This window comes from Gopherus flavomarginatus, chromosome 5 (assembly GCF_025201925.1).
Source record: "Gopherus flavomarginatus isolate rGopFla2 chromosome 5, rGopFla2.mat.asm, whole genome shotgun sequence".
Classification (NCBI taxonomy): Eukaryota; Metazoa; Chordata; order Testudines; family Testudinidae; genus Gopherus; species Gopherus flavomarginatus.
In genome coordinates, this window is record NC_066621.1 from 55,570,659 (window position 1) to 55,594,728 (window position 24,070).

At 40.7% G+C, this 24,070-nt stretch overlaps 1 protein-coding gene across 5 annotated transcripts in view; it reads left to right on the forward strand.

Moving 5' to 3' along the window:
- PLEKHA7 (pleckstrin homology domain containing A7) overlaps window positions 1-24,070 on the forward strand; it is a 295,587-nt gene that overhangs the window by 213,014 nt on the left and 58,503 nt on the right. For all 5 annotated transcript variants that reach the window (XM_050957092.1, XM_050957093.1, XM_050957094.1 and 2 more), the window contains 3 exons: window positions 1,282-1,460; window positions 9,395-9,883; window positions 17,349-17,871. In XM_050957092.1, coding sequence (XP_050813049.1) covers window positions 1,282-1,460; window positions 9,395-9,883; window positions 17,349-17,871 — 1,191 coding nt within the window. The remainder of the gene's footprint in view (window positions 1-1,281; window positions 1,461-9,394; window positions 9,884-17,348; window positions 17,872-24,070) is intronic.

The window sequence follows — 24,070 nt, forward strand, 5'->3', positions numbered from 1 at the left end:
GTGTTGATACTAGCTGTAGTTTGTCCAAAAACTGTGAACAGTTAAATTACTAAGGTGCTCATAATATTTATTGCATGAGTCTACAAGATGAATGGAGTTTTATAGTCAGTTCCAGTGCTTGGAAATGCAACAAAAAAAGAGGGAGATTCATTGATTCTGTCATTAAATAAATATGACCAAATAAAACCAAAGCTTCTCAAGCCAAAATAGAGGATTTTTGAAGTACTAACTAGTATAGAGAAAACTTGAAAATTGCTGACCTCATTTACGATTCTGTGAATAGCTGTCAGTTGCTGTTAATTCTGTTAACAGTAGCAGATGAGTTCTGATTGTCTACTTTTGAAGTGCATTTATAATGTAACACACAGGAAATATTGTAGCTTGTTTCAGGAAGGAGCATCTGATGAGACTTAGTAATTTAGGTACCATGTCTTAATGGAACTGTGGGTAAGATCTGACTAAACATAACTAGACTAGAATAATGAAAACACACATTTGATATAAAATTATGTACATAAGAACAATAGAAATGTCATAGTGTTGAAGTTTAATACTTAGCTGCTGGCAGTTGGATATATCTAAATATCTCAAATAGTTTTGGTTTTAAGATGGCACATGGAAACTTTTTGTATGCAATAACATTTGAAATACAATACCATGTGCTTTAATCATTCAGTAAATGTTGCTGACTTTATCATCAAGTGTAGTGTTTTTGCAGCTAATTTAGTGCTTTTTAAAGTATATTGTTTAACCTAAAGGTCTTAACATGCAATACAATTTATTCCTAAAATGCCAGTTTAAGAAATATGTATGGTAAGATTTGTATTGTGTTTCTTCTAAACAGATTGCTTCATGATATGGTCTGGGAAAATTGGCTCACTTAAGCAATTCTTGCTAAAAGATCCATTAGTTTGTTTGTTTGTTTTGTATTGTGTTCACAGCAAATAAAATGCATGAAGTAAGGTTGGAGCTTTTCATTTTACTCCTATTATTGGTATGAAAAACAGAACAAAATGCTGCAATGTTTTTTTAATGATATGAAAAAGAGGGAAAGGAACTACACAGCATCAACTGATCTAAAATAAAATTGCAAAGTGACATTAAAACTCAACATTTGTCACACTGCAGTGGTTATAGCCGTGTGAGAGCTTCTATTTTTTGTACAGGAGGATACTGTGAGAACTCTTAACTTTTTTTTAAGGTAACCATTCAAGTTATAATAAATCTTTAGGCTCAGAATAATAGTTTTGTCTAATTTGTCTTTGCTTTTTGCTTTTCCAGGCTGTCCACACAGGGATGAGGGCATACATTTATAATAAGAGTTCTGTTATTGGCTGTCAGGCAGAACATTCAGGAATGCGCACATACTACTTCAGTGCAGATACCTTAGAGGATATGAATGACTGGATCCATGCCATGAATCAAGCTACTCTGATGCAAACACGTTCATCACTGAAGAGGCAAGTTTAATATGTTACTAACTTGCAGCTAAAAACTTGTTTCAAAAATCAAGAGTAGTGAGTTAAAATATATTTTTAGAAGCGAGAGAATACTCTGTTTTCATTTTAACTTTTTTAATCAGTGAATAAGACGTATACAATTCATTCGGATTTTAAAGAAATTTGTGGGGTTTTTTTATAGTGGTCCTACATTAGTATACTTAGATGCTAATGAATCAACAAGCTAAGGAGCACAAAGTAAAGAAAACCCTAGGTTCAAAATTGTTTTGCCAGCATCAGTGGTGCTGGTACACAAAGAAAGTACTAGGGCTTGTCCACATCAAGACTTAGTATGCAGCAAGCCAGGGTCTGAATAAAATTACAGCTCACTAGCCTGTTGTGTATTAAGTCACTCTGTGGACCCTGCTACTGGATTCTAAAAGATCCATAGAGTGCAGTATGTCACAGCATACTATGCAACTTTCAGAACGCTGTAGCAGGGTCCAGACAATGACTTAGTGCGCAACAGGCTACTGCGCTATAGATTTATTCACACCCTGGCTTGTTGCGCACTAAGTCTCTGTGTGGACAATGAAATGAAGCAAGTTTAAAAAGAAAAAAATAGGACAAAAAAAAACTTTTGGAGAGAAGTGGAATGGGGATACTATTTTCAAATTTCTAAGAGGGGTATTCTAAAGAGTAGAGTGTAAAAACCAAAATATAAGAGAAGGACAATATACTTATCAACTTTAATTTTCCCATGCTTTTCAGTTATGGAATTAAAGTGTATAGATACATCTTGCAAACTAGTATTAGTTAACATCTTGACTTACTATATTTTCTAACGCCGTGTTTTGTAGCATTTTGGGGGAGGGATATGCTCTATGTTACATAACTAGCACATTGGACTCCTGGTCTGTGATTGGAGCGCCTAGGCACTACTTTTTCTAAAGTTCATTTCTGAAGTGCTGAAATTCTGAAGTCCAAGAAAAAGCAATCATTGAGCAGTAAACTTCAAAAGAGGCTGGGATGAGGAGCTAGCAGTTGAAAATGCTCTCAGAGACCAGAAAAATTCTGTTTTGGCTCAGGCAGGACATAAACAGACAAAAAGTAAGAAAGACTCCATTTTTAAGACCATCCCTTATGATGCTTGGTGATGGATCAGAAGAAACTATGAACTCTACAATAGTAATAAATGTTTAAGATTATCTCATACCTTAAACAATACTTATTTTCTTTTTTGTGATGTTAGTAAAATGCCATCTTAAAGGAATTTCCCTCAATGTTCCCATCAAGGATATATAATATTTACCTTCCTTTTATTCTTTTTTTCTGTAATTTTTAAATTAAATACCTCTTTGGAGGGCTCTGACTGATATATGGATATGCAACGTAAAGAGGTTGTTTAGTTATATATGTTTGTTTCAGGTAAAAGATAATAAAGAAAAAACTTATTAACTGTTGAGTTGCTGATATGACACAAAGGGGGAGCCATAGTTAAAGATTAATTGTTCTTACAGCTGGTCGCCAAACGGGGGACAAACCAAGAGGCAAGAGCAGTTTGTCCTTAAGAAACCATTTTAAAGATGGCTTTAAAAAACCACCACAGAAATAAAAAATTGATAGTCAGCAACAGTAATAGTAGTAGCAAATATAGTAATAGCAAAATGCAGTCAGCAACAAAATACTGTTAATGTTGGCTCAGTATATGATGTGTAGGTCTTTGTTACAGCTTATTCAAATGTTAATTGATTTTAGTTAACTTTCACTCCCTTCCTCTGTTTCATGTATACTCATTACTCATTACATAAATTAGTGGGACCTGAGAACACTCAGCATTGATCTATCTCATCCTCGCTGCCAGAGTGCAGCTTTGATGGGTCTGGAGGGAACGGGGACACCTCCTGCCTTCACATTCTTTCCCCTACTCTCCCTGCCATTGGACAGTGTAGCATTGCGGGGCTGGCTGATTGGCTCTTACCTGCTGGGATATATAGAATGGGGTAGTTTCTCTTTCCCTTTACTGCTGGTAGTAGCCAGTTTGAGTTCTTTTGCTTTCTGCTGATGACTCATGAGTTTGACTGTGTACGAGACCTGCCATTACCCACCCATATCTAATGAGCTTGATCTCTTTTGATAGGGGGCTAGGTTGATAGCCATACTTTGTTTGGGGTCTGGAAGGGGTTTTTCCCATATGGCAAAATTGGCAAACTGTTGACTAGGTTTTTTCACCTTCCCTCCAACATCTTGGAGGTCAAGTTTGGGGGCTTTCAATTTCATTGTTGCAACTTTAGCAGGTTCCGGTACAGTTGGTTGGTAAAAAAGGGTTCGACATGAGGTTCCTGTAACACAATGGGATGCTTGTGCATGGTTCCATAGCACAACATTGTTCAGTGAAGGGGTATGTCTCCATGTCTGTTCAGTGTGTGACTCCCTTCATCTTATTTCTCTTACCTCCAGGAGGGGATCTCAGAGGATCCAGCCAGGATCTCAAAGCCTTTTTTAAACATATTATGATGTATATGTCTTATTGTTTCACAGCATGAGGGAAGGTGTGGTACACAATGGCAGGCAGAGGGCAATTTTCAGACTGGGAGAGAGGGACTTGTGTAAAGGACTGTGATGCCTAGATTTGCTTCTCCAGCAAACCCTGACCTGCCTGTCTCCCAGGAACCACAAATCTTGCCTTCTCTTTGGCACATCCTCATTTTCTTGACACCACCTCCTGCCCCGAATGGCCTAGGAAAAGTTCTAGGAGTATAGAATTAGGGTCTTGGATACACACAGAAGTTGCAGTTTTTAAATTGATTTAGCCAAATTGGTGCAACCCTCTGTTGACCACTCTTTAATTTGATTATCTCTATGTAAATCATGTGTAAACAGATTTGCATATCCACATACAGGTTTGCACTACTTCAGCTACATGGATTTAAAAACTGATTTTGTTGAATCACTGCATCTTTTGTGTGGAAACAAATAATCCTAGGTTTAGCTAGTTGACAGAAATTCACATTTGAATTTTTCGAGGAGGGATCTCAAAACCCTACTGAAAGTGGTAATGGAAATGAGTGAAGAGTTACTGACAAGTTTTAAGTTCAGATACAGATGTAAATGCATAGAAATGCAGGTGATAACTATTTTTTTCTGAAAGATATTGGCCCACTTCACTAGTAAGCATCCTACACAATTTCAGAAACATTTGTGCCAGTCTTTTAAGTTTTATTAAGTGTAGAACAAAGGAAGATGTAAGAGACAGGAGATATCCTCTAGCCTGCTGAAGACTTTCCTATCTAACCTGGGGTTGGTGGGTGAGGGGAGGACTAAATCAAACAATAACTGTTTGTCTTTAGATGCTTCCAGTTTTTCCCTGTTCTTACAATTGATTTAGTACTACTTTTCTACATTTTGACTTTGGCAATGTATTCCTTTTCTTACACCTATTCTGAAAAGAGAACTGTTTTTATACTGAGAGCTGATCCTGTTCTTAACCCTTAGGCTCTGAGGATTAAAATTTCACAGTGCAGTTTCCCAGAAGTACTGCACCTAGTGCTTGTTTTTGGCAAAACTCTCAAACAATAAACAACAGATCACCTTCAAATTCCAGAACCCTTGTGTTTTCCAGTTAATTATTGTCAGACGCAGTTTTAACAGTAGCCATACCTATATCCTGTAATGAGATTACTTTTATTTTTCTTTTTTTAGGTATAAATAACAGACCTACCAGTAACTAATCTTTTTGCTCTGGAATCTAGCTCCAAAACTGTGATTTTGGTTTTGGCTGCATGCTGATTCCCATTATGTGCCATATATACTCGTTCATAAGCCGAATAATTTTGGTAAAAAAGTGATGCATCAAAGAGCAGGGGTTGGCTTATAACAGGTCTACACCAAAATTTGATGATTTTAAACTCTATTGAATCATTGAATTGAATATCTAATACATTGTCATTTTGTTTACCTGGAGCAGCTACAGGCATGGAGCACCTCAGCACTCTATGGCTGCAGTTCGCCGTTCCCAGGTAATGGGAGCTGTGGAAAATGGTACACCACTTCCTGCAGCTCCCATTGGCTGGGAAGGGCAAACCGCAGCCAGTGGGAGCTGAGGAGCTCTGTGCCTGTGAATGTTCCAGATAAACAAAACGTTCCGACCCGCCAGCGGCTTACCCTGATGGGCCAGGAGCCAAAGTTTGCCAGCCCTTGAACTATAGAGTTGGCTTATAAAAGGTCATACAGTTTTTGCTATTTTTACCTAACCATCTTGGGAGAGTCAGATTATATTTGAACGGGCTAATGAACGAGTATATACGGTATGTTCTTTGTAAGTTACGGCTAGGAACAATTGAAAGGAAAAATATCAGGGAGGCCCTGCAAATTTTACATACTGATTCCATTTTTTCACCCATATTTAACATTGAATTGTGAAGGAATAAATCAGAGAGTGAAGGTAGAATAACACTTCTGTGAAGGAATTAATATTCAAAAGATGTGTACTTACGTAATTCTCTGTCTGAAAAGCAATTTGGAAAAATAAGAAAAGGACCATCTTTATTTGAACCTGTGATGGGATGACCAGGCCCAGAGGCTCCTTGCTGGAGACCTCAGGGTATAGGCACACACATCCCAGGAAAGGAGCAGTGGAGCTAAGTCCTCTGAGCAGCCTAGAGAGACTGTTCAGGAAGCAGCCAATCAGAGAGGCTGCAGGGAGCAGCTAATCAGTGCCCAGAATGGCCATATAAAAAGGAGCTGCAGTGCCAGTGACAGGCAGTTTCTGGCTGGAGCCAGAGGAAGGTGATTAGTGCTCCTGGCTGGCCAAAGGGAACTGCAGCACCATGGACAGCTCAGTACTGGCAGGGTCCAGGGGCGTGAGAAAGAGCTCCAGGCTGGCTGTGGGCCTGAGCACAGAAGAGCCTTGTGCTGAGGGTGAAGCATCGGTGAAGGCTGGGGCTGTGGGGAAGTGGCCCAAGGAATTGAAGGTAGTTTTGTTAAAGGGACATAGTGGCATGAGAATCCCTGGGCTGGGACCTGGAGTGCTGGGTAGGCCTGAGTCTTCTCCCCACCCCAAAGGTCACCGGGGAAGCGGCCTACGATTGAACAGCGATAAATCCCCGGAAGGAGAACTGAACTGTTAAGCGGCCCAGCTAGCGAGTGTCTGCACAGAGAGTTTTAGCCCAGAGCCCCAGCCCCACGAACCCGAATCAGGTGACTCAGAGCAGCTGCGGCTGTGCTGCTGATCTTTTATCCCTGTGTAACCATACACTATAAATCTAAACAAAAATTGGTGGGGAAAATCCCAAGAAAGTTAGTAGCATGTAAATTATGACCATGCACAAGAAAGAAAATGTGACTGAGTTAGTAGTAACTGCTGAAGATGAAAATGCAGACATTTTATCAGAAAGGTACTCATATCCCTAACTCCAGTTGCTTTAGGTGGTGCTCTTTCAGTTAGCAATGATTATTTAATATTGTTTGTATTAGATGAGGTAGAATCTTTCATCATTCATTCCTGTTTTCAGCTTGCTTAGACTATGGTTGGAGAGCTGTGTATTTATTTAAACTGTCAGTCGCTATTCTTGAAACACGTGGGACTGGTCTTTGGAGGTGAAGACAGCAGTGTGAGGAGAAAGATAGGGACTTCAAGTGGGAAGAAGAGGAGAGGTGGGAGCTTGGGGAAGGGTGGCAGTATTGAGATTTATTTGATAGGAGTAGGAGTTTGTAGGACAGAATTAATTTATTCATAAGTGGGACAGATTTACTTATAGGTGCAAAATTGATTTATTTATAGGGAGTAAAGATGTGCCAATGGAAACTTAACATAGTTTTAGTCCTCAGGCGATTAGACATCAGGGCATTTTTCAGGCTCTCTTCTTCTTCATCCTGTAATGTTGGGGAGAGCTGTACTTTGTGAATAGTGGAGACACCAGCGCCCAGGCTCTGTCCAGACATTTGGAGCTGCTTGCTTGCCAGCCTTCCTTGTTTTGACATGGATACAGGAAAAGTAGGGGTACTTTGTGTGTGAGGGGAGGAATGATTCAGGGTCCCCTCCTCTTTAGGTTGTCTTAACTAAGAAAAATGTGTGCTCTTAACACGAGCTAGCTAACTCGAAAAATTCTAGTGAAGACAAGGCAGTTCGTAGTTTTTGCCCAAGCTGACTGGGTGTAGGCTCTCCCAATGTCTCTTGAACCTGCTAACTTGTGTGAACACTACACACTGCTTTGTCTTCACTAGGATTTTACCTTGAGTTAAAAAAATACACTTTTTTTCCCTAGAGAATACAAAGCCTAGCTCTTTTACCGTCTTGTTTCTTCCCCTGCTTCAGTAGCTATGCCTGGATGATTGCCCTTTAAGCTATTGCAGGACTCTGAAGTGATAATGCTGCCTACATGCTGCCAATTTCCTGTGTTTACCTCTGGACCTTCCGTCCTTCTCTGTTCTTTCCTGTATACCTTCCCTTGCAATTTGAATCATATAATTACACGAGAGGGTGGCTCAATTGAATTGATCTTCCTGGACCTCCGAATACACTTGAACCAAGCCCTGAAAGCTAGCTGCAATGGTGAGGCCCCTCAAAAAAAATTATTTTTTTTTTGAGAATTGTCTCTTTATCCGTTTTTTCCACCCATCTGTATTTTTTTTCAAAAATTTTCAACAAAAAAGGGACAAATTTTATGCAAAAAAATGTGTCCTCATTTTTGACTAGCTCTATAGTGTTTAGAATCTTGTCAGCTAAGGGCTTGTGCAGAACTACAGAATTGCCCAGTTCTTGAATGAAATTTGTTCACACAATGGCACTTCAGCAATGTAGATTCTGTCTGGCCCTTAAAGGAAAGTGAAAATATAGCTTTAGTCTCTTGAAGATGGAAATGTCGCAGTGACACTGGACAGTCTGGTTTAGGACCTCTGTGTCCCAAAATCTTTGAATTGATATAGCATTTAAAAAAACAGTTAGGTTAATATCTGTGCACTGCCAGTTAAAAAATATATCAGCCAAAGTTTGACAGATTTAATAAACAGAGACTCCAAGAAAAGTCTTCACAGCTAGGCTATTTACTTTGAAGCTTTACAGATGCTGATACCAAAAACTGACTATCAGGTCATATGGTTTCGGAGAAGATGAAGTGCTACTTAGAGATCAGTGACATCTTAATAAACTGCCAAAGAGGATTAAATGAGGAAAGTTAAAGATGAAGTGAGCTAGCTGTCAAAAATAACATAAACCAACAATAGTACCTAATACTTCCAATTATCAAATAACCTCAAAAGATATTCTGCTTTGGATTTTGGCAAGATTTAGAAAAAAGGAAAATACCTAAAATAAAGTACTTAAAATAACATGTTTAACAATTTTGTCTGCGATAGTCTTGTTAAAATTTAGCCACCAAACTGAAGAAGGGTTAGAATGATTTCTCTTGCTTCTGACGGGACTTCATCTCTCTCTGGATATTGCTGTATCATCCTTATCAGAAATGGCTTATTCTTGGAGCTTATAAAAATACTTCTAAGAGAATTTTTTCCCCTTTGAAATGGAGAAGCTTGTACCACATGGCAGGTGTTTTCCTCTCTTCTCCTCTCCTCTCCTTGTTTTTCAGTCTACAACTTCTTCCCTCCCAACCCCTGTAACAAACAATTTTACATTTATAGAAGTTGAACACTATGCTGTGCTATCAGTATTTTCAGTTTATTTTTCAATAATGAAGTATAACTGTTTCTAGCAAAGTGAAGCTGAAAATAAGTTTCTCTGGTGTTTCCTTAGTAATGGTTTGTATAAATGGGGGAACAAAGGATTCTCACCCAGTCTTATCTGCAGTCACACACCCCTGGTACATCAGGTTATCACCAGCTGTAGAGGCTATATTTGTGGGCTTACCTTTCTACAATCTTAGGAAATCTACACTGACTTTTCTTTTAAGATTTCACACTAAATTGGTGTTCACATAAGCACATTATTTTGATTGCAGAGAAACAGGAAAAGCGGATCAGCAAGCTGTTCCCCAAGCTAACCATGTGGATTCTCGCAAAGAGCGTGCAAAGGTGGATACTGCTGATATAAAAGAAAGTTATCAAAAAGCAACTGAAATCTTTGAATATGATAGGCATGAAGAGATAAGAAAAGAAAGAGAAGATGAGGAACGTTATGTCTTCAGAAAAGAAATTCTAGAAGCTAAGAGGGGAAAATCTAAGCATCTGTTAACATCAGGGGAAGTTGATCAGTTTCCAGATTTAACAAGTGCATCTCGGCCCCAAGTAGCTCAGCCTCAGCCAACTGAGAAGAATGGGACGTTTCCTAGTTCATTAAACACTAGTGTTGGCCCAGTGGAGCAGAATGGTACCAGTTTCTATAAAAGAAGGTTTGTTCCCAGAGCAAATCCAGATAAACAGATGCAAAGGAAAAACAACATGACTCAAGTGGAGCAGTGGGTAAAAGTCCAAAAAGGAGACACAAAAAGGTTAGTAACAAGCCAGTCTTTAAATAGTTAATTGTGGTGTTCTCAAAATAAAGGAAAACAAATGACAGATAACTTGTTTTATACCGAGCAGAATGCTACCATATTAAGATAGTATGCAGTGACTACTATTAATTTTCTCATCCATCCAGTGCAGAATAACACTTTTAAAATATGTACTTTGAATGTTGGAAAAGTAAGTATGATACTGATGAAAACATTTTCCTTAAATGTGTTCACATTTTTATTGTCAACTGAAAAGAGACATTGGAATATGTTTATATTCTCTTTGAACATATTGGATGTTTTCTTAAAAAATTTGACCTGAATTTATTCAAAATTTAAGAGCCAATATGAAAAGACTAACTCTTAAAGTCCTCTTTTATTCGTGGACAAAATAGATGACAAGTTTTTAACCTGTTTTCCACTTAAAAACAAGAGAGAGAGAAATTTTAAGCTTTTCCCCTTGTTTCTTTCCCCCCACAATACTTGTATATGGGTCATGTTGATATGTAACACATACATGAAATGCAATGTAACTGGATTCTTCAGTATTTTGGATGTACAATATGTCTAACGAAGCAGCACTAAAATGTCGCTGTGGCATGCAAGATGCATCTTGTTCCTTTTTAGTTTGTGAAAATTACATGAAATCCAGGGAGTATAGGCAGATGGAATGCTTAATGTTTGTATTATCTGTAACTTACCAATGTTTTCATCTGTTTATTTTTCTTCAAGGTGTGTGTGCACATATGTATTTCTCTGGTCTCTCTCTTTCTGGAAAGTGATGGTCTGATAAGTAATAGGTGTCTGCTTTTACTGATCCTGTGAGTTATTCCATGTGGAGTCCCAGTAAAGTTAGTTGGGGGCTATACGCTCACACAAGTCATCCCACATGGAGTTAACTTTTTAGGATCAGAGCCTTAGATATTAAAGGAAGCTTATGAAATTGAGATGAAATGGTAATATTGAATGAATAGAAGAAAATCAAATGTGTGACTTGTGGGTGGGGAGGACTCAAATTGTGATTTAAAAAAAAATTAAATACATATTAAAATTGTTCATAATTCTCTGCTGGAGTTCCAGTAAGAGACTTCAGTTAATTAATAATGCAAACTATGTGAAATTCCAGTTTTCTGCTCCTCTCATTTCCTCTTCTGTCCACTCCTCTCCCCTCAAAAGTAACCAAAAAACAAAATAACCCTATCATCAGAGGCCTATATGGTGCCTTAATCTAATATTTTCAATAATTTTTAATTCTTTTATCATTCTGTTTTACTTGCCTATTTATTTGTTTGGGTGGATACAGTTAAAGGTAGGGGAAATTATGTCTTTAGTATTTTTTCCAAACATGCACTGTTGCTAATATATGCTATATAAATACAATGTACTATCTTCTTTTGGTGTTCTATACTAGCCACACAAGCATACAAAAAATTAAAAACATTATAATTATGATTAAAAATTAACACAACAGTTTAAAATCTATCAGTGTTATAGGAAGGCCACCGAAAACATCCCCTTACCCTCCCCCCCTCAAAAAAAATGTGGGTAATGGTCAGACTTGATTAGTACCTAACTAGGAGGCATTAGGAAAATTAAATTTCACTTTTGCCTCTGAGTCAATATTATGCAAATTTCACAGCCTGGTGCTAGGGACATTGCAATTGCAGATGCCATCTTTTGAATGAGACATAAGACAACTGGGTGTATTGTTACCATAACGCTTTCTATGAAACGTTTTCTAGTGAGATGTGATGAAGAGTGTTATAGAAATTTAAGGTAGTAATATTAACTTTGAGAGATGGCCAGTGTAATTCATTTTTTATTTTAATTTGTTGGATTTGACCATGAACATCCCACATCGTTTTATGTTGCTTCCCAGTCCATGGATTATGCTGTCATTCAGTAAATTATAATAATAAGTCTATAGTATATGATTTGCAGAATGCACTATTTTGGGGGCAATAAATCTGATGCCTATTTCTTAAATGTATATACCTATGATTTTAAAAAGTAATATTTATAAACATTAGTTTTTTATTTTAAATTTTAAAAACCTCATAATTGCTGATGCATGAAATACATGTGAAGTTGCTTCCTGGCTCAACTCAACAAACCAAGACCCTAATTCTGCAATGTGATACATGCTAGTGAACTTCATGTTTGTTCACAGAGACCTATTTATATCACTGGTTTCAGAGTAGCAGCTGTGTTAGTTTGTATCCGCAAAAAGAACAGGAATACTTGTGGCACCTTAGAGACTAACAAGTTAAATTTGTTAGTCTCTAAGGTGCCACAAGTATTCCTGTTCTATTTATATCACTGAGACTCTGTGTGGGCTCTAGGAGTCCATCTGCATAATTATTGTAGGCTCAGGATCAACACTTCAATATCTAGAAGGTGGCATAAGACCTTTTTAAAAAGATACTCTTCCTCTCATTTCATATAGTGCCCATAACTGGTTCTGTGCCATTGATACATTTTGGCTCTCAGTAACGCACCCTTGTAAAGTAAGACATCCAAAAAGATTATACAGGTTGAAAATGACTGAGATAGAAAGTTTTAAAAGATATTCCCAGGAGATTAGTGATTTTTCTTTTAAGTAATTCCAAGTGAGGGGCTCCCCCATCCTGTAGTCATTCAGAGGTGATGCTCCAGCCTTCAATCTGAAGACTTCAGTGCACAGGCAGACATGGTGAATACAGAACTTCAGAATAATCTGGTCTTTGGGGGGCGGGGGGTTGGTTTTGTTTTTAATTCTTTTATGAGTCAAACCCAAGCTAAACCTGTTTAGTACTTTCCTATTAAACACACTCATGCTGAGCAATATCCTCCCCTTTCAAATATAGCAAGAAATAATTCCTGTTGCAGAGAACTTTTCCTGTTCCTGGCTCTTTTCGTTAAGAGCCATACTTTTCTTGTTCAAGAGCTTCTATGCGTTTGCACTTACGAGATTTCGCTCCACTGGTATCAAGCTGTAGAACTGCCTTGAACAACTGTCCCTGTTGAGGGGATTTCATAAACATTCTCACACAAGAGTGAGGGTCATCACCCTACTTTATATAAGGGTGTTCACACCCTCACCTGCCTAACATTGTTTGCTTCTGCTTTAGAAAGTGAACAGAATTTGCTTTGTATCCTTACGATTTGACCTTCCTTTAGTCTAGTTTAAAACTTTATTCTAAACTGTTTAGAATAGTATAAGATAACTAAGAGTGAATAGCCCTTCACCTGTACTGGGAGCCTTCAACATCTTATCGAGAATAAATCTGGCCTTGAGCCATGTAAAGGCTTTGTGAGGTGTGCATCTTGTTTGGCAGTCATACCAGAGGTTTCCTGTGCCTTCTATGTCTTAGAGAGACCCACTCGGTAACCCAGTATATGATTTGCTACACCTACCCTCAGGCTCATCTGGCTTCTCAGTGTTATAGCCTGATACCTCAGCAGGCCTGCTGAGGAAACTGAAACCGGTCTGTGTGCCAAGCTCCTCTTACACAGGACCCAAGACACACGTTTACTGCTCCATCATCAGTGCTGCCTTCTACTACTGTCTCAAGACTGGGATCTTCTTGGCCCTGTACTGGCAGGGAATCCTTCATCCAGCACAACCAGAGCATCTATTTTAGGCCTCATTAGCCCTGATGCTGACACAGGAAGTGCCCACCTCAGTGCCTACTCCTCACCTGGCATCATTGCTCAGTATAAACTCCAGACCTGACCTCTGGCACCAACGCGTCTGCCTTGGTACCTCAAGCACAGTCAAATGTGCTTTCAGGAAGGAGAATAGGAAGTACATTTCCCAACAAGAGTCATAAACTGAAGAAAAAGAGGAAGCATCATCTCAGTCCTGTTCTGCAATCTGAGACCCATGGCTGCTTTGAAGACTCGGACAGTGGTGTGGTCACCTCTTCTCAATGCTCCTCCAGAACCAGTCATCTTGACACCAAATAACTTGGACTCCTCACTGTTTCAGATTCTAATAACGCTTTTAATTTCTCTGCATCTGACTGTGTGTGGGGTCCATGGTCAAGGCTATTAACCATCCCACTGAATCCTTTTCAGCAACCTGACTCTGTGCCATCTTTCAGTCCCATTATAGACCTTCCTCAGAGCACCTTTGTAGATGAACTTGCAGGTCCCCTGCTTAGATCTCAGAAAATCAGACCTCATCCCTTATCTCAAATCCAGATATCATAGAAGGATATTATGCAGGTTCCTGTTCAGTTGCTAATGTGGCCCTACATGCAGGACTTTATGAAGGCCTTTTTTGGAAACTGCAAGGCCTACTCTGATGCTGACCTAGGCATCGGCACTGATTCTCCTTCTGGAACAGTGCTTTCACTTGGCACCAGTGCCCTCACTAGGGCCTATTCCTCATCTGGTACTAATGCATCCTGATACCACCACTGCATCCATCTTACCCTAAGGTGGATCTTCCTATATCAGAATAATCGGATGAGATTCCTTCAGAGGATCTGTATGGGTCCATTGTGGAAGACCGTGCAGGTGGCACTTCACCAGACAATCAAATGGAGTTCTCTCTGTTTCCTTTTATGATGAACAGAAACCGTTTAGGAGCTATTTGGGAGAATGGCAGAGACTCTTCACTTACCAGCAGGGGTCATGGCCCTTGAGATATCTGGTTCCTTGTTTGATATATTACAGATGTAGACCAGGGAGAAGCTGTCTCCACCTCCTAGCTCCAGCATTTTCAACACAGCCAAAAATATATGTCTCCCTTTTCATTCCTGCATGTGTCCAAACAAGCAGACAGGATGTATCCTGTGCAGGTGAAGGATATCAGTTCCTGCTACATTTGCCAGCTAGTTCTGTGGCAGTGTCTGCAGCTTGGGAGACAGTGTGAGGCAACAGAGTAAGCGTTATATATTTGGCATAAGTGTCTTCTGATCTGGCTCGCTAGCCCTTTGGATGGCCTATTATAAGGCCATAATGTCCCATTATGTTTATATCTTGTAGGATGCCGTGAGGGACTCCTTACCAAAGGAACAGAAAAAAATGGCTAAGACTTTAGTCACTAAGGGTTGTAGGTTTGCTCCACACTCTGAGAGCAGAGTGTCATTCTGCTTCCAGAGACAAACTTCCTTGTAACACCAAGGAATGCAATCCCAGAGGCATTATTAGCTACTTCCAAAACAGGTTGCTGGCAAACTGCCTCAGTGGTATAGGGGCAGGATTCCTCATCATACGTCTTCACAGTCCTCAACATCAGCCTCCAAGCAGCAATTCTGATGGTGTGGTTGACAGCCGCACACCAATGTGTACCACATCTCCAATTCTTTCTCCCTCCTTTTGGGCCTCATCTCTCTTCTATATCACCTGGTGCATGATTTCTTCCAGTCACAGGTAATATACGCTATCCAATTCTGCACCAGGCCACTTCACCATCCTCCAGCTCCTGCTTCCCTCTTCACCACTGCCATGTACAGACAACAACACAGCCATGTACTACATGTCTAAGCAAGGGTGTCGGGAGGGAGTACATTCCCAACCTTTATCTTTGGGGGCAAGAAAACAGACTGTGGTACATCCAAAACCAGTTCCACTCTAGACTTCACTATAGACTTCACTCTAGACTCTAGTGAACCCTAGACTTCACTCCCACTCACAAGAATCTCCTCTCCTAGACATGAAGAGAGTGCTCTTTTTTTTTAACCTGGAAAAGACCAAACCCTTTAAAAAAATCTAATTGGTTATTTGAAGTATATGGGTGAGATGCCAGTGAGAATCCATTATCTCTTACACACTCACACTGGATTAGGAGGTATATAGAATATTGTTACATCTTGACTAGGAAACCAGTAACATCCTAGTTTAAAACCCCACTCCTTAGAGCCTCCCTCTGCAGCAGCAGCATCACAGCTTAGATATGTTTCCCTCATGAAGATCCTCAAAGCAGCAATTTGCAGTACACTTTCACCAAGCACCTCATTTTGCACTTAGCATCGTGGTCCAGTATCCGGTCTAGAAGAGTGGTGCCATGCTACAGTATGTATTTAGCTAAGTTCTCTTCACCCATGTTCTACTTGATGGAGCACTGCCCACTGGAATTCCATAAATGGAAGTGCAGAGGCCCTCAGAGAAGAAAAAGCGGTTACTTGGTCTTTTAGAGTCATCTCTGTGCATTCACACTAGCCTCCTTCTCCTCTGCCTCGGAGTTCTAAATAACAACAGGACTGTACAGTTTGGGAGTAAAAATTGAGTTGGGGTGGGGAATGCACTTCCTTATATAGACTAGGGTGATGACATTATTCTCACATGAGATTTCTCAAGAGCCTCCCAACTTGAGTCACAATTTTTCAAGGCAGTTCCACAGCCTCTGGGCACCAAATCCCATGAGTGGGAATACACAGAGGCAACTCTTGAAGAACAACAGTTACTGGCAAGTAACCGCTTGCTCTCTTTTTGTTCCTCATATCCATCTTGTATGCTGAGAAAAGATAATCTTTTTCCCTCCATCCCACACTTTCCTTTACATGGTCTTCCATAGGGTCTGGCAGAGTGAATAATGTTGCTGACTGGAGATGTTGAAGCAAATGACCCTCAGATACTAAAAGGACAAAATAATGATGGCTAAGTGCAGAAATTGGATAATAGACATTCTGGTATTTCAGGCTGTGAAAAGACTTCATGAAGTCAAGTAGGTCAAAGTTGGAAGCCAACAGATTTTGCGTGAAAGCTGCTGGCCAAATGTGGAGCTAATTTATGCAATTTAATTTCTGCATGTTGTACTGAACCCAGGAAGTGCCATTTTTTTGTAGCAGGACTATAAATTAATTTCCTTGTAAATTCCTGTGTGCTGCTTAAGATAGCAAGGACCGGTAGCATTATATCATGTAAAAGAATAACTCATAAGGACTAGAACATTCCAAACAAATGTTCATATATCAAAGAATTTAAGAAATGGTTTATCTTTTTTATGTATAATGAAGCAAAATCTACATAACAGTTGCTTGTTCTGTCTAGTGAGATTTCTTTCTCCTCTCTGATTTTTAAAGTAATGTAATTTTTAAAATGAATTAATATATCACATTTGTACAGCAAACTACACCATCTAGTGGTGAACAATGTACCTTTTAACTAATCATAAAAATGACTTACAGTATTTTCTGTTTATAAACACAACTATGACTCAGTTCTTTGCATACTTGACTTGACTGTGGTAGGTCCAGGCTGATCATTGGTCAAAGAATTGTAGCTTTCAAATATTTCTCAAAGTAAAATTACTTGCCAGATTACTGCAATCTTAATATGTGAATAGTGCAAGTTTTTTATATAAAGATACTGGGGCAATAGTAGCTTCATTTTGTACACATTAAGTGAATTTTAATCAGAATCTTTATAATTCCTAAGGTAACATTAATTAGAAGAGATAATTTATGTTTTTTTACTTTAGCCAGTCCTATTGATAAATGTACATTTAAATCTGTATCTCTTCTTATCACAGTCTTGCTTCTGATCAGATTCTAACTCGTCAAGGTCCCAGTCAGTCTTCATCTTTTCCTGAAAATTATCATACCTTGCCAAAGAATACCAGGCAGCCTTCAGGGAGTTCTTCTCCACCAAATCGCAACTTGCCAAGTGACTACAAATATGCCCAGGACCGTGTTAGTCACTTGAAAATGTCCCATGAGGAGAGGAAAGCTAATAAGGATGGTACTGTATGGCAGCTATATGAGTGGCAACAGAGACAGCAGTTTAAACATGGCAGTCCAACTGCTCCAGTTTATGCAGGTTCTCCGGACTTTACTGACCGTGGTAAAGCAAAAAGTTCACTAGATGTTCCACGATCAATTTCTGTTCCTCCATCTCCTTCCGATATTCCTCCACCAGGACCTCCAAAAATCTTTCCGCCAAGGAGACCGCACACTCCTGCAGAAAGGGTTACTGTTAAACCATCTGATGGGAGACAGAGTATAGACATACCTTTTGCTGGATCTCCAAGGAGGATACAAAATCATTCTGTAAAGGTGTGTATAGAGTATAACAGTAATCATACATAGGTTTGCATATTAATCCGTCTAATTAATGTAGGCATTTGCCCTGCAATCCTTACTGTGGTATCAAAGTGACACACAAGTTCTAAAAGTAAACACACTAACACACAATATTTTTTTTCCCCAAATCTACGTCTTCTCAGTTGTCACAGGTTTATTTTTGTTGTGGAAAAAATAAATGGGTAGCTAAGAAAGAAGGAGCCCATTAATTTGAAATGTTCTTATTGTATAGTTTCAATTGAGTACCTTATTAATATTTTAAAATTTTGTAAATATATGTTAATGTATGCAATATTTAGCTATGCATAAGTAGGATATATGTATCTGTTACATAAATATATGTATAGGATGTTCATGCACAATATTAATGGAGAATTTTAATATTAAGTTACAGAACAATTCTTCTATACCTTCTCCAAACACATTTCAGTGGGTTTTCTCACTGTTGTTAAACAGGCTGTTTTTTAATTTTTGATGAAGCAAGTTGTGGATAATTTCTCTTCTTCAAGGTTAACGTGTTTTGCAGAAAAGCTCTTTCAGGTAAGCCACTGTATCTAAACTAGTGCATAGTTATTTTTCGAGTGATTGTTCACAAAGATTCCAGTCTGGGTGCGCGTTGCCCCATGTGTGCAACATTGGATTCTGTTAGCTCCAATGGAGATGGTTGGCTATGCCTGTGCCATAGATGTCCCCTGCCCACCACCCAAGGGCATAAAGACTAGAGCAGGCTGAATTGTTCCTCAGTTTCTTCCTAATGCCCATGTCAGAAAGACAGAACCCTTGTGTGATGTCTGCCGCCTTCTCTGCACACTATGCAAGCATATGTAATAGTCTTCGTACTTAGTAGTTAATACATATAGTTATTACCTGCAGGCTAATATATATATATATAGAGAGAGAGAGAGAGAACCTAGATACATTTCAGTTTAGGCTAGAACCCCTCCCTTTTGTCCCCGTCATACAGGAGTGCTAGCAACACTGCAGGAGCTAGATTTCCTGGGTTCATAACCTGCCTTCATGTGACACTTCAGTGGTGCTTAATGATGGCACTCGTGGTTGCTGTTCTGCTTAGGACATAGACATATCTCCAAGCTATGCTCCATATGTGTCGTCTTCTTGAAGCAAAGTCAGAAAGCTAAAGAAGCCTGCCTGAAGTTGTTTCCCTTGAGAGCTTGAACACCAGGAGGAAAGGCAGAGCTAAACTCATGTTCCTCTGGTTCGTCCCTTTCCATTAGTGCTGTGGGAATTGAGTTTCTGCCTTCCCATTTGCCACTATTCTGGTGTCGACTTCCTCTGACAGGGCAAAAAACACAGGTCACCTTTTCTAGTGCCTAGCGAGTAAAGACGTGGATATCAGACTTCTGACTTGCCTCGGCCTCAGCCCCATAAGGGCCAAAAGCTCTATGCAAGCACCAAGTATGAAATGGGCACCATATGTACCCACTACATCTGTAGACTGTATTTCAATGCCAGCCCTTTGGCACGAACTTGGCACCTGCCATCTCCATACCAGTCAAATCAGAAATGTGTTCCTGAGTACTGGCACCTGCTATCTGGGTATCCAGAGCCTTTATGGTACTGCGTGCTTTAATTGTGGGCCTAGTACTGAACTCGTCTCCTAGCGAGGCTGACAGTGGCAATGTCTAAGATACAGAACCAGTCTCTTCCCTTCAAAAACAGGGTACTCTGGATAGAACTGCCTCCTTTGGAAGCTGTGTGCTTCTTTTCCCCATTCCTATCTAGACAGAGCAGGGAGACCTCTCCCACTCACCTGCCTATATAATATATGGACATATACGTATCATAGAACTGGAAGGGACCCCAAAAGGTCATCAAGTCCAGCCCCCTGCCTTCACTAGCAGGACCAAGTACTGATTTTGCCCCAGATCCCTGAGTGGCCCCCTCAAGGACTGAACTCTCAACCATGGGTTTAGCAGGCCAATGCTCACCCCACTGCCAGCAAGGCCTGTTTGTAAGCTCAACAGTAGCAGCAACAAGCTCAACACTTATGTCCTCAGATGTGATTACTCCTGTGCCAGCCTTGTTCCCTGCATCACTCAAATCCAGTCCAGCCCTGCTTGCTCCTAACTCCAGCTGTGACTCTTGGCTTTATTTCTGGTTCCTGACTCCGGCTCTCATCCTTTACTCTGGTTCCTGACTCCTGCACCAGCTACTAGGCTTGACTGTCTGCACCCTGGTTACGACAGTTTGAGTAGCCTGAAAGTCCCTGGCTTAGCTACTAGGATGGACCCCTCTAAAACCAACATCATCTTCGTGGAGTTAGTGAATGTTTTGCAGAATCTACGGACCCAGATCAGTGCCCTGCAGTGAATGCCACCCTGCAAGCACAAGCTGTGCCACCTGTGACCCAGACCTACTGAGAGCCAAAAATAACATTTCCCAGCAAGTTCAGTGGTGACTGGAGGAAGCTGTGTGGGTTTCTAAATCAGTGCCATCTTCGCCTTCTACTGTACCTGCAGACCTGTCCTACTGACAAGACCAAGGTGGGGCTTATCAGCTTGCTACCTGAGGAGGTGTTGGCCTGGATGTTGGTGATTTTTGGCAACCCGAACCACACAAACATGGCAGTAGTTGCACTCCAGACACTAAAGCAAAGATGCTAGTGGGCAGATAATTATGTTGCTGACTTCTGGTGCAGACACAGAATGGGAAAAGGGTGCTCAGTGCCATCATTTTTGGCATGGTCTCAATGAGGACATTCAGGCTAAGCTGGCTTGGATAGAGCCTCAAGCTGGCCTGAACACTTTTATCAATCTATATATTAAAATTAACAACTGTCTATCTGAGTGCTGCCAAGAAAGGAGGGGGACACTTTGAGCCATGCTGGTTTTGATGGCATGAACCAGTCAATATCCTGCATCCATGCTTCAGCCTGAACCCATATAGGTGGACATGGACTAGACCCTTCTCTCTGAAGGGAAAAAGTCTCTGCAGAGAGAGTAGGGGACGGATGTCTCTGTCTGTATTGCGGACAGTCCTGGCATTTTGTTTGCTCTGCCCAGACCTGCACCTTGATTGGGAAATGCCCCAGTCCCAGTGAGGGGTCTGGGCTGGGTTGGTGGTTCTCCTCTTCATTTTAGCATCCAATGGGGCTCTTTTGGTCAAAAGACTGATGACAACTAGCACCACCGTGCCAAAGTGGGAACAAGGCAAATCCATTATAAAGTCCAGAGATGCAGTGAACTAGGCCTGGGACTGTGGGCTATTGCTGGAGGAGACCAAGTGGCCTCACATTTGGGTTCTTAGTTCAGGAGCATTATTTTCTCATCCCAAAGAATGGCATCCCATTTTTGACCTTTGATGTCTCAACAAATTCATCCACTGTTTCAGGTTCAGGATGGTGAGGTTCTAATGAGGGAATGTGTACATTGGTCAAGACTGGTTCATGGCTCTCAACCCATCAGATTCCCATTTCTACATATCCATTCAGCCAGACCACAGGACATACCTCAGAATCAGGAGCATCTCACTGTTAGGAGAGCCCTGTGCAGATACAAAATTTGTATCTGCATCCGATCCACAATCCACAAACAGTCTGAGGATTTTCAACAAATGTTTGGTAGTCATGAAAACACATCTTAGGAGACAAAATCCAGGTCTGCCCCTACCTTGACAACTGATTGATCTGAAAATCATCACCCCAACAAGTGGTCCAACTCAATACAAATAACCTTAAAGATTCTTGCCACTCTGGGTCTCAAATTCAACACAGAGAGATCCATGCTTACTCCAATTCAAAACATAGACTTTATAGAGGATGATGTCAAATTCCAGGCAATGGTGGATTAACACACAGGCCATGGAGCCGAAGCCCAAGGACCTTGGCCAATTTGGGGGACCCTGGCCAATTTAGGGGCCTCTGAAAAAATGGATGCCCCGAGCCCCTGTAGAAGCCACAGGGCTGAAGGAGCACCAGAAGCACTCTGAAGTGCAGGGGCCATTGGCACTCAAACCATGGCCCTGCCTACTGCTCTGCTTCTTGCCCATAAGACCTTTCCCCATGCTGCCTCTTCCCGTGAGGCCCTATCTCCGCTTGCTCCTCTCTGCCTCTTCTCCTTCCTTCGCTCATCCTTAAGGCAGGTTAAAAGTAGGAGGGCATAGCCCCTTAAGAAGCTCCCCTCTATATAAATGTAATTTGAGTTCAGTGCCATAATTATTCCTACTACTCCGTGGATCCACAATCCAAGTGCTGATATTATGTCAAGAGACAAGGAGGAGCCAGGTCGTCTCTGCTCTGTCAGGAGCCATTCTGGACTCTGGACTTGTGCATTCAGAATCAAATCACAATATACACCTTCCTGGCCTTCAGAACATAATGGCAGATCAACTTAGCAGACAATTCTCAGACAATTGAAAATGATCTATCAACGACTCAATCCTGCAAAGGCTTTCCAGAATTTTTAGATTTCTAGAAATAGACCTGTTTGCCACAAACCACAAGAAGTGTCAGATATTATGTTTCAAATGGAATCCCAGCCCAGACTCCTTGATGGATGCCATTCTCACTCGATGGCACTTGGACTGATGTACACCTTTCTGTCAGTCCTCCTGATAGCGAAGGTTCTGATGAAACTGAGGCAAGATATAGGACTGATAGCCAAAGCATGAGCCAGTGAGTTCTGGTATTTGGATCTGATGAACCTCTCAACACAGCCCCCCCAATCACCTTACCTGTCCCACCCAACATAGTCTGGCAACACAGTGGTCAGAGCCTTTAACTGGAGCCAGCTTTTTTATATCTGACAGCCTGGATGCTAGCTGAGTGATGTTCACTGAAAGAAGCTGTTTAGCTGAAATTCAGAATGTTCTGATCCAAAGCAGGAAAGGCTCAGCTAGACTGACTTTAAAAAGGAAGTGGAAAGGCTTTCTATATAAGCATCTCAGCTGCAGCTGAGCTGTCTCCTTCAGCAAGACCCGTTTCAGCAATATTAAAGTATTTACTAGCCCTGAAACAATCTGCTTTATAAGAGTGCATCTAGAAGCAATATTTGCACATCACTCACCTAAGCAGGGCCATGCTATAGAGTGGCTAGATTTCTTAATGGCTTTACTCTTGTCTTTACTCCAGTTAGGGAGCCCCTCTCCCTCTTAGGACTTCAGTATAGTACAAACATGATTGATGAGTCCCTTTGATCCCTTAGTAACCTGTTCATTGTATCACCTACCAGTGAAGACTGCCTTTTTAGTAGCCATTGCATCAGCTCAAAGGGTAGTAAAAATTCAGGCCCTCATGACTGGGTCCTCCTTATACAGTATTTCATAAGGACAGGGTTACTGTCGGACCTCATCCCAAATTCCTACCCAAAATAATTTCAGAGTTCCATGTGAACCTGTTTATTAATCTCCCAATTTTCTTCCCCAAGTCTCACTCATCCTTGGGAGAAGCTAAATTTCATACACTTGATGTACCAAGGGCATTGGCATTTTACACTGAAGGGCAAAACCATTCAGGAACACACCTAGACTGTTTGTGGCCTTTGCAGAGAGGGTTACGGGTCAGACTATATCCTCTCAGAGATTATACATTTGGAGATCTACTTAGATAAGGACATGTTACAAATTAGCCAGATTAGATACACCTAGCCACATTAGAGCCTATTCCACTAGAGTTCTGGCAGCATCTGCTGCATATTTGTAGAATGTTCTTATTTCCAAAATCTATAGAGCAGCTACTTGGAGCTCTATGCATACCTTGACAAGACACTATTCTTTGACAGTTTGAGGAAACTACAATGCATTGGTCACCTCCCAGAAAACACTATCCTAGCCACCATGGATGTAGAGGCTCTCTACACAAACATCCCACACACAGATGGAATACAAGCTGTCAGGAACACTATCCCTGATGATGCCACAGCACAACTAGCTGCTGAGCTCTGTGCCTTTATACTTACACACAACTATTTCAAATTTGATGACAATATATATCTCCAGATCAGTGGCACTGCTATGAGCATCCGCATGGCCCCACAATATGCCAATATCTTTATGGCCAACCTGGAACAACGCTTCCTCAGCTCTCGTCCACTCATGCCCCTTCTCTGCCTACGCTACATTGATGACATCTTCATGATCTGGACCCATGGGAAGGAGACTCTGGAAAAATTCCACCATGATTTCAACAGCTTCCACCCCACCATCAACCTCAGCC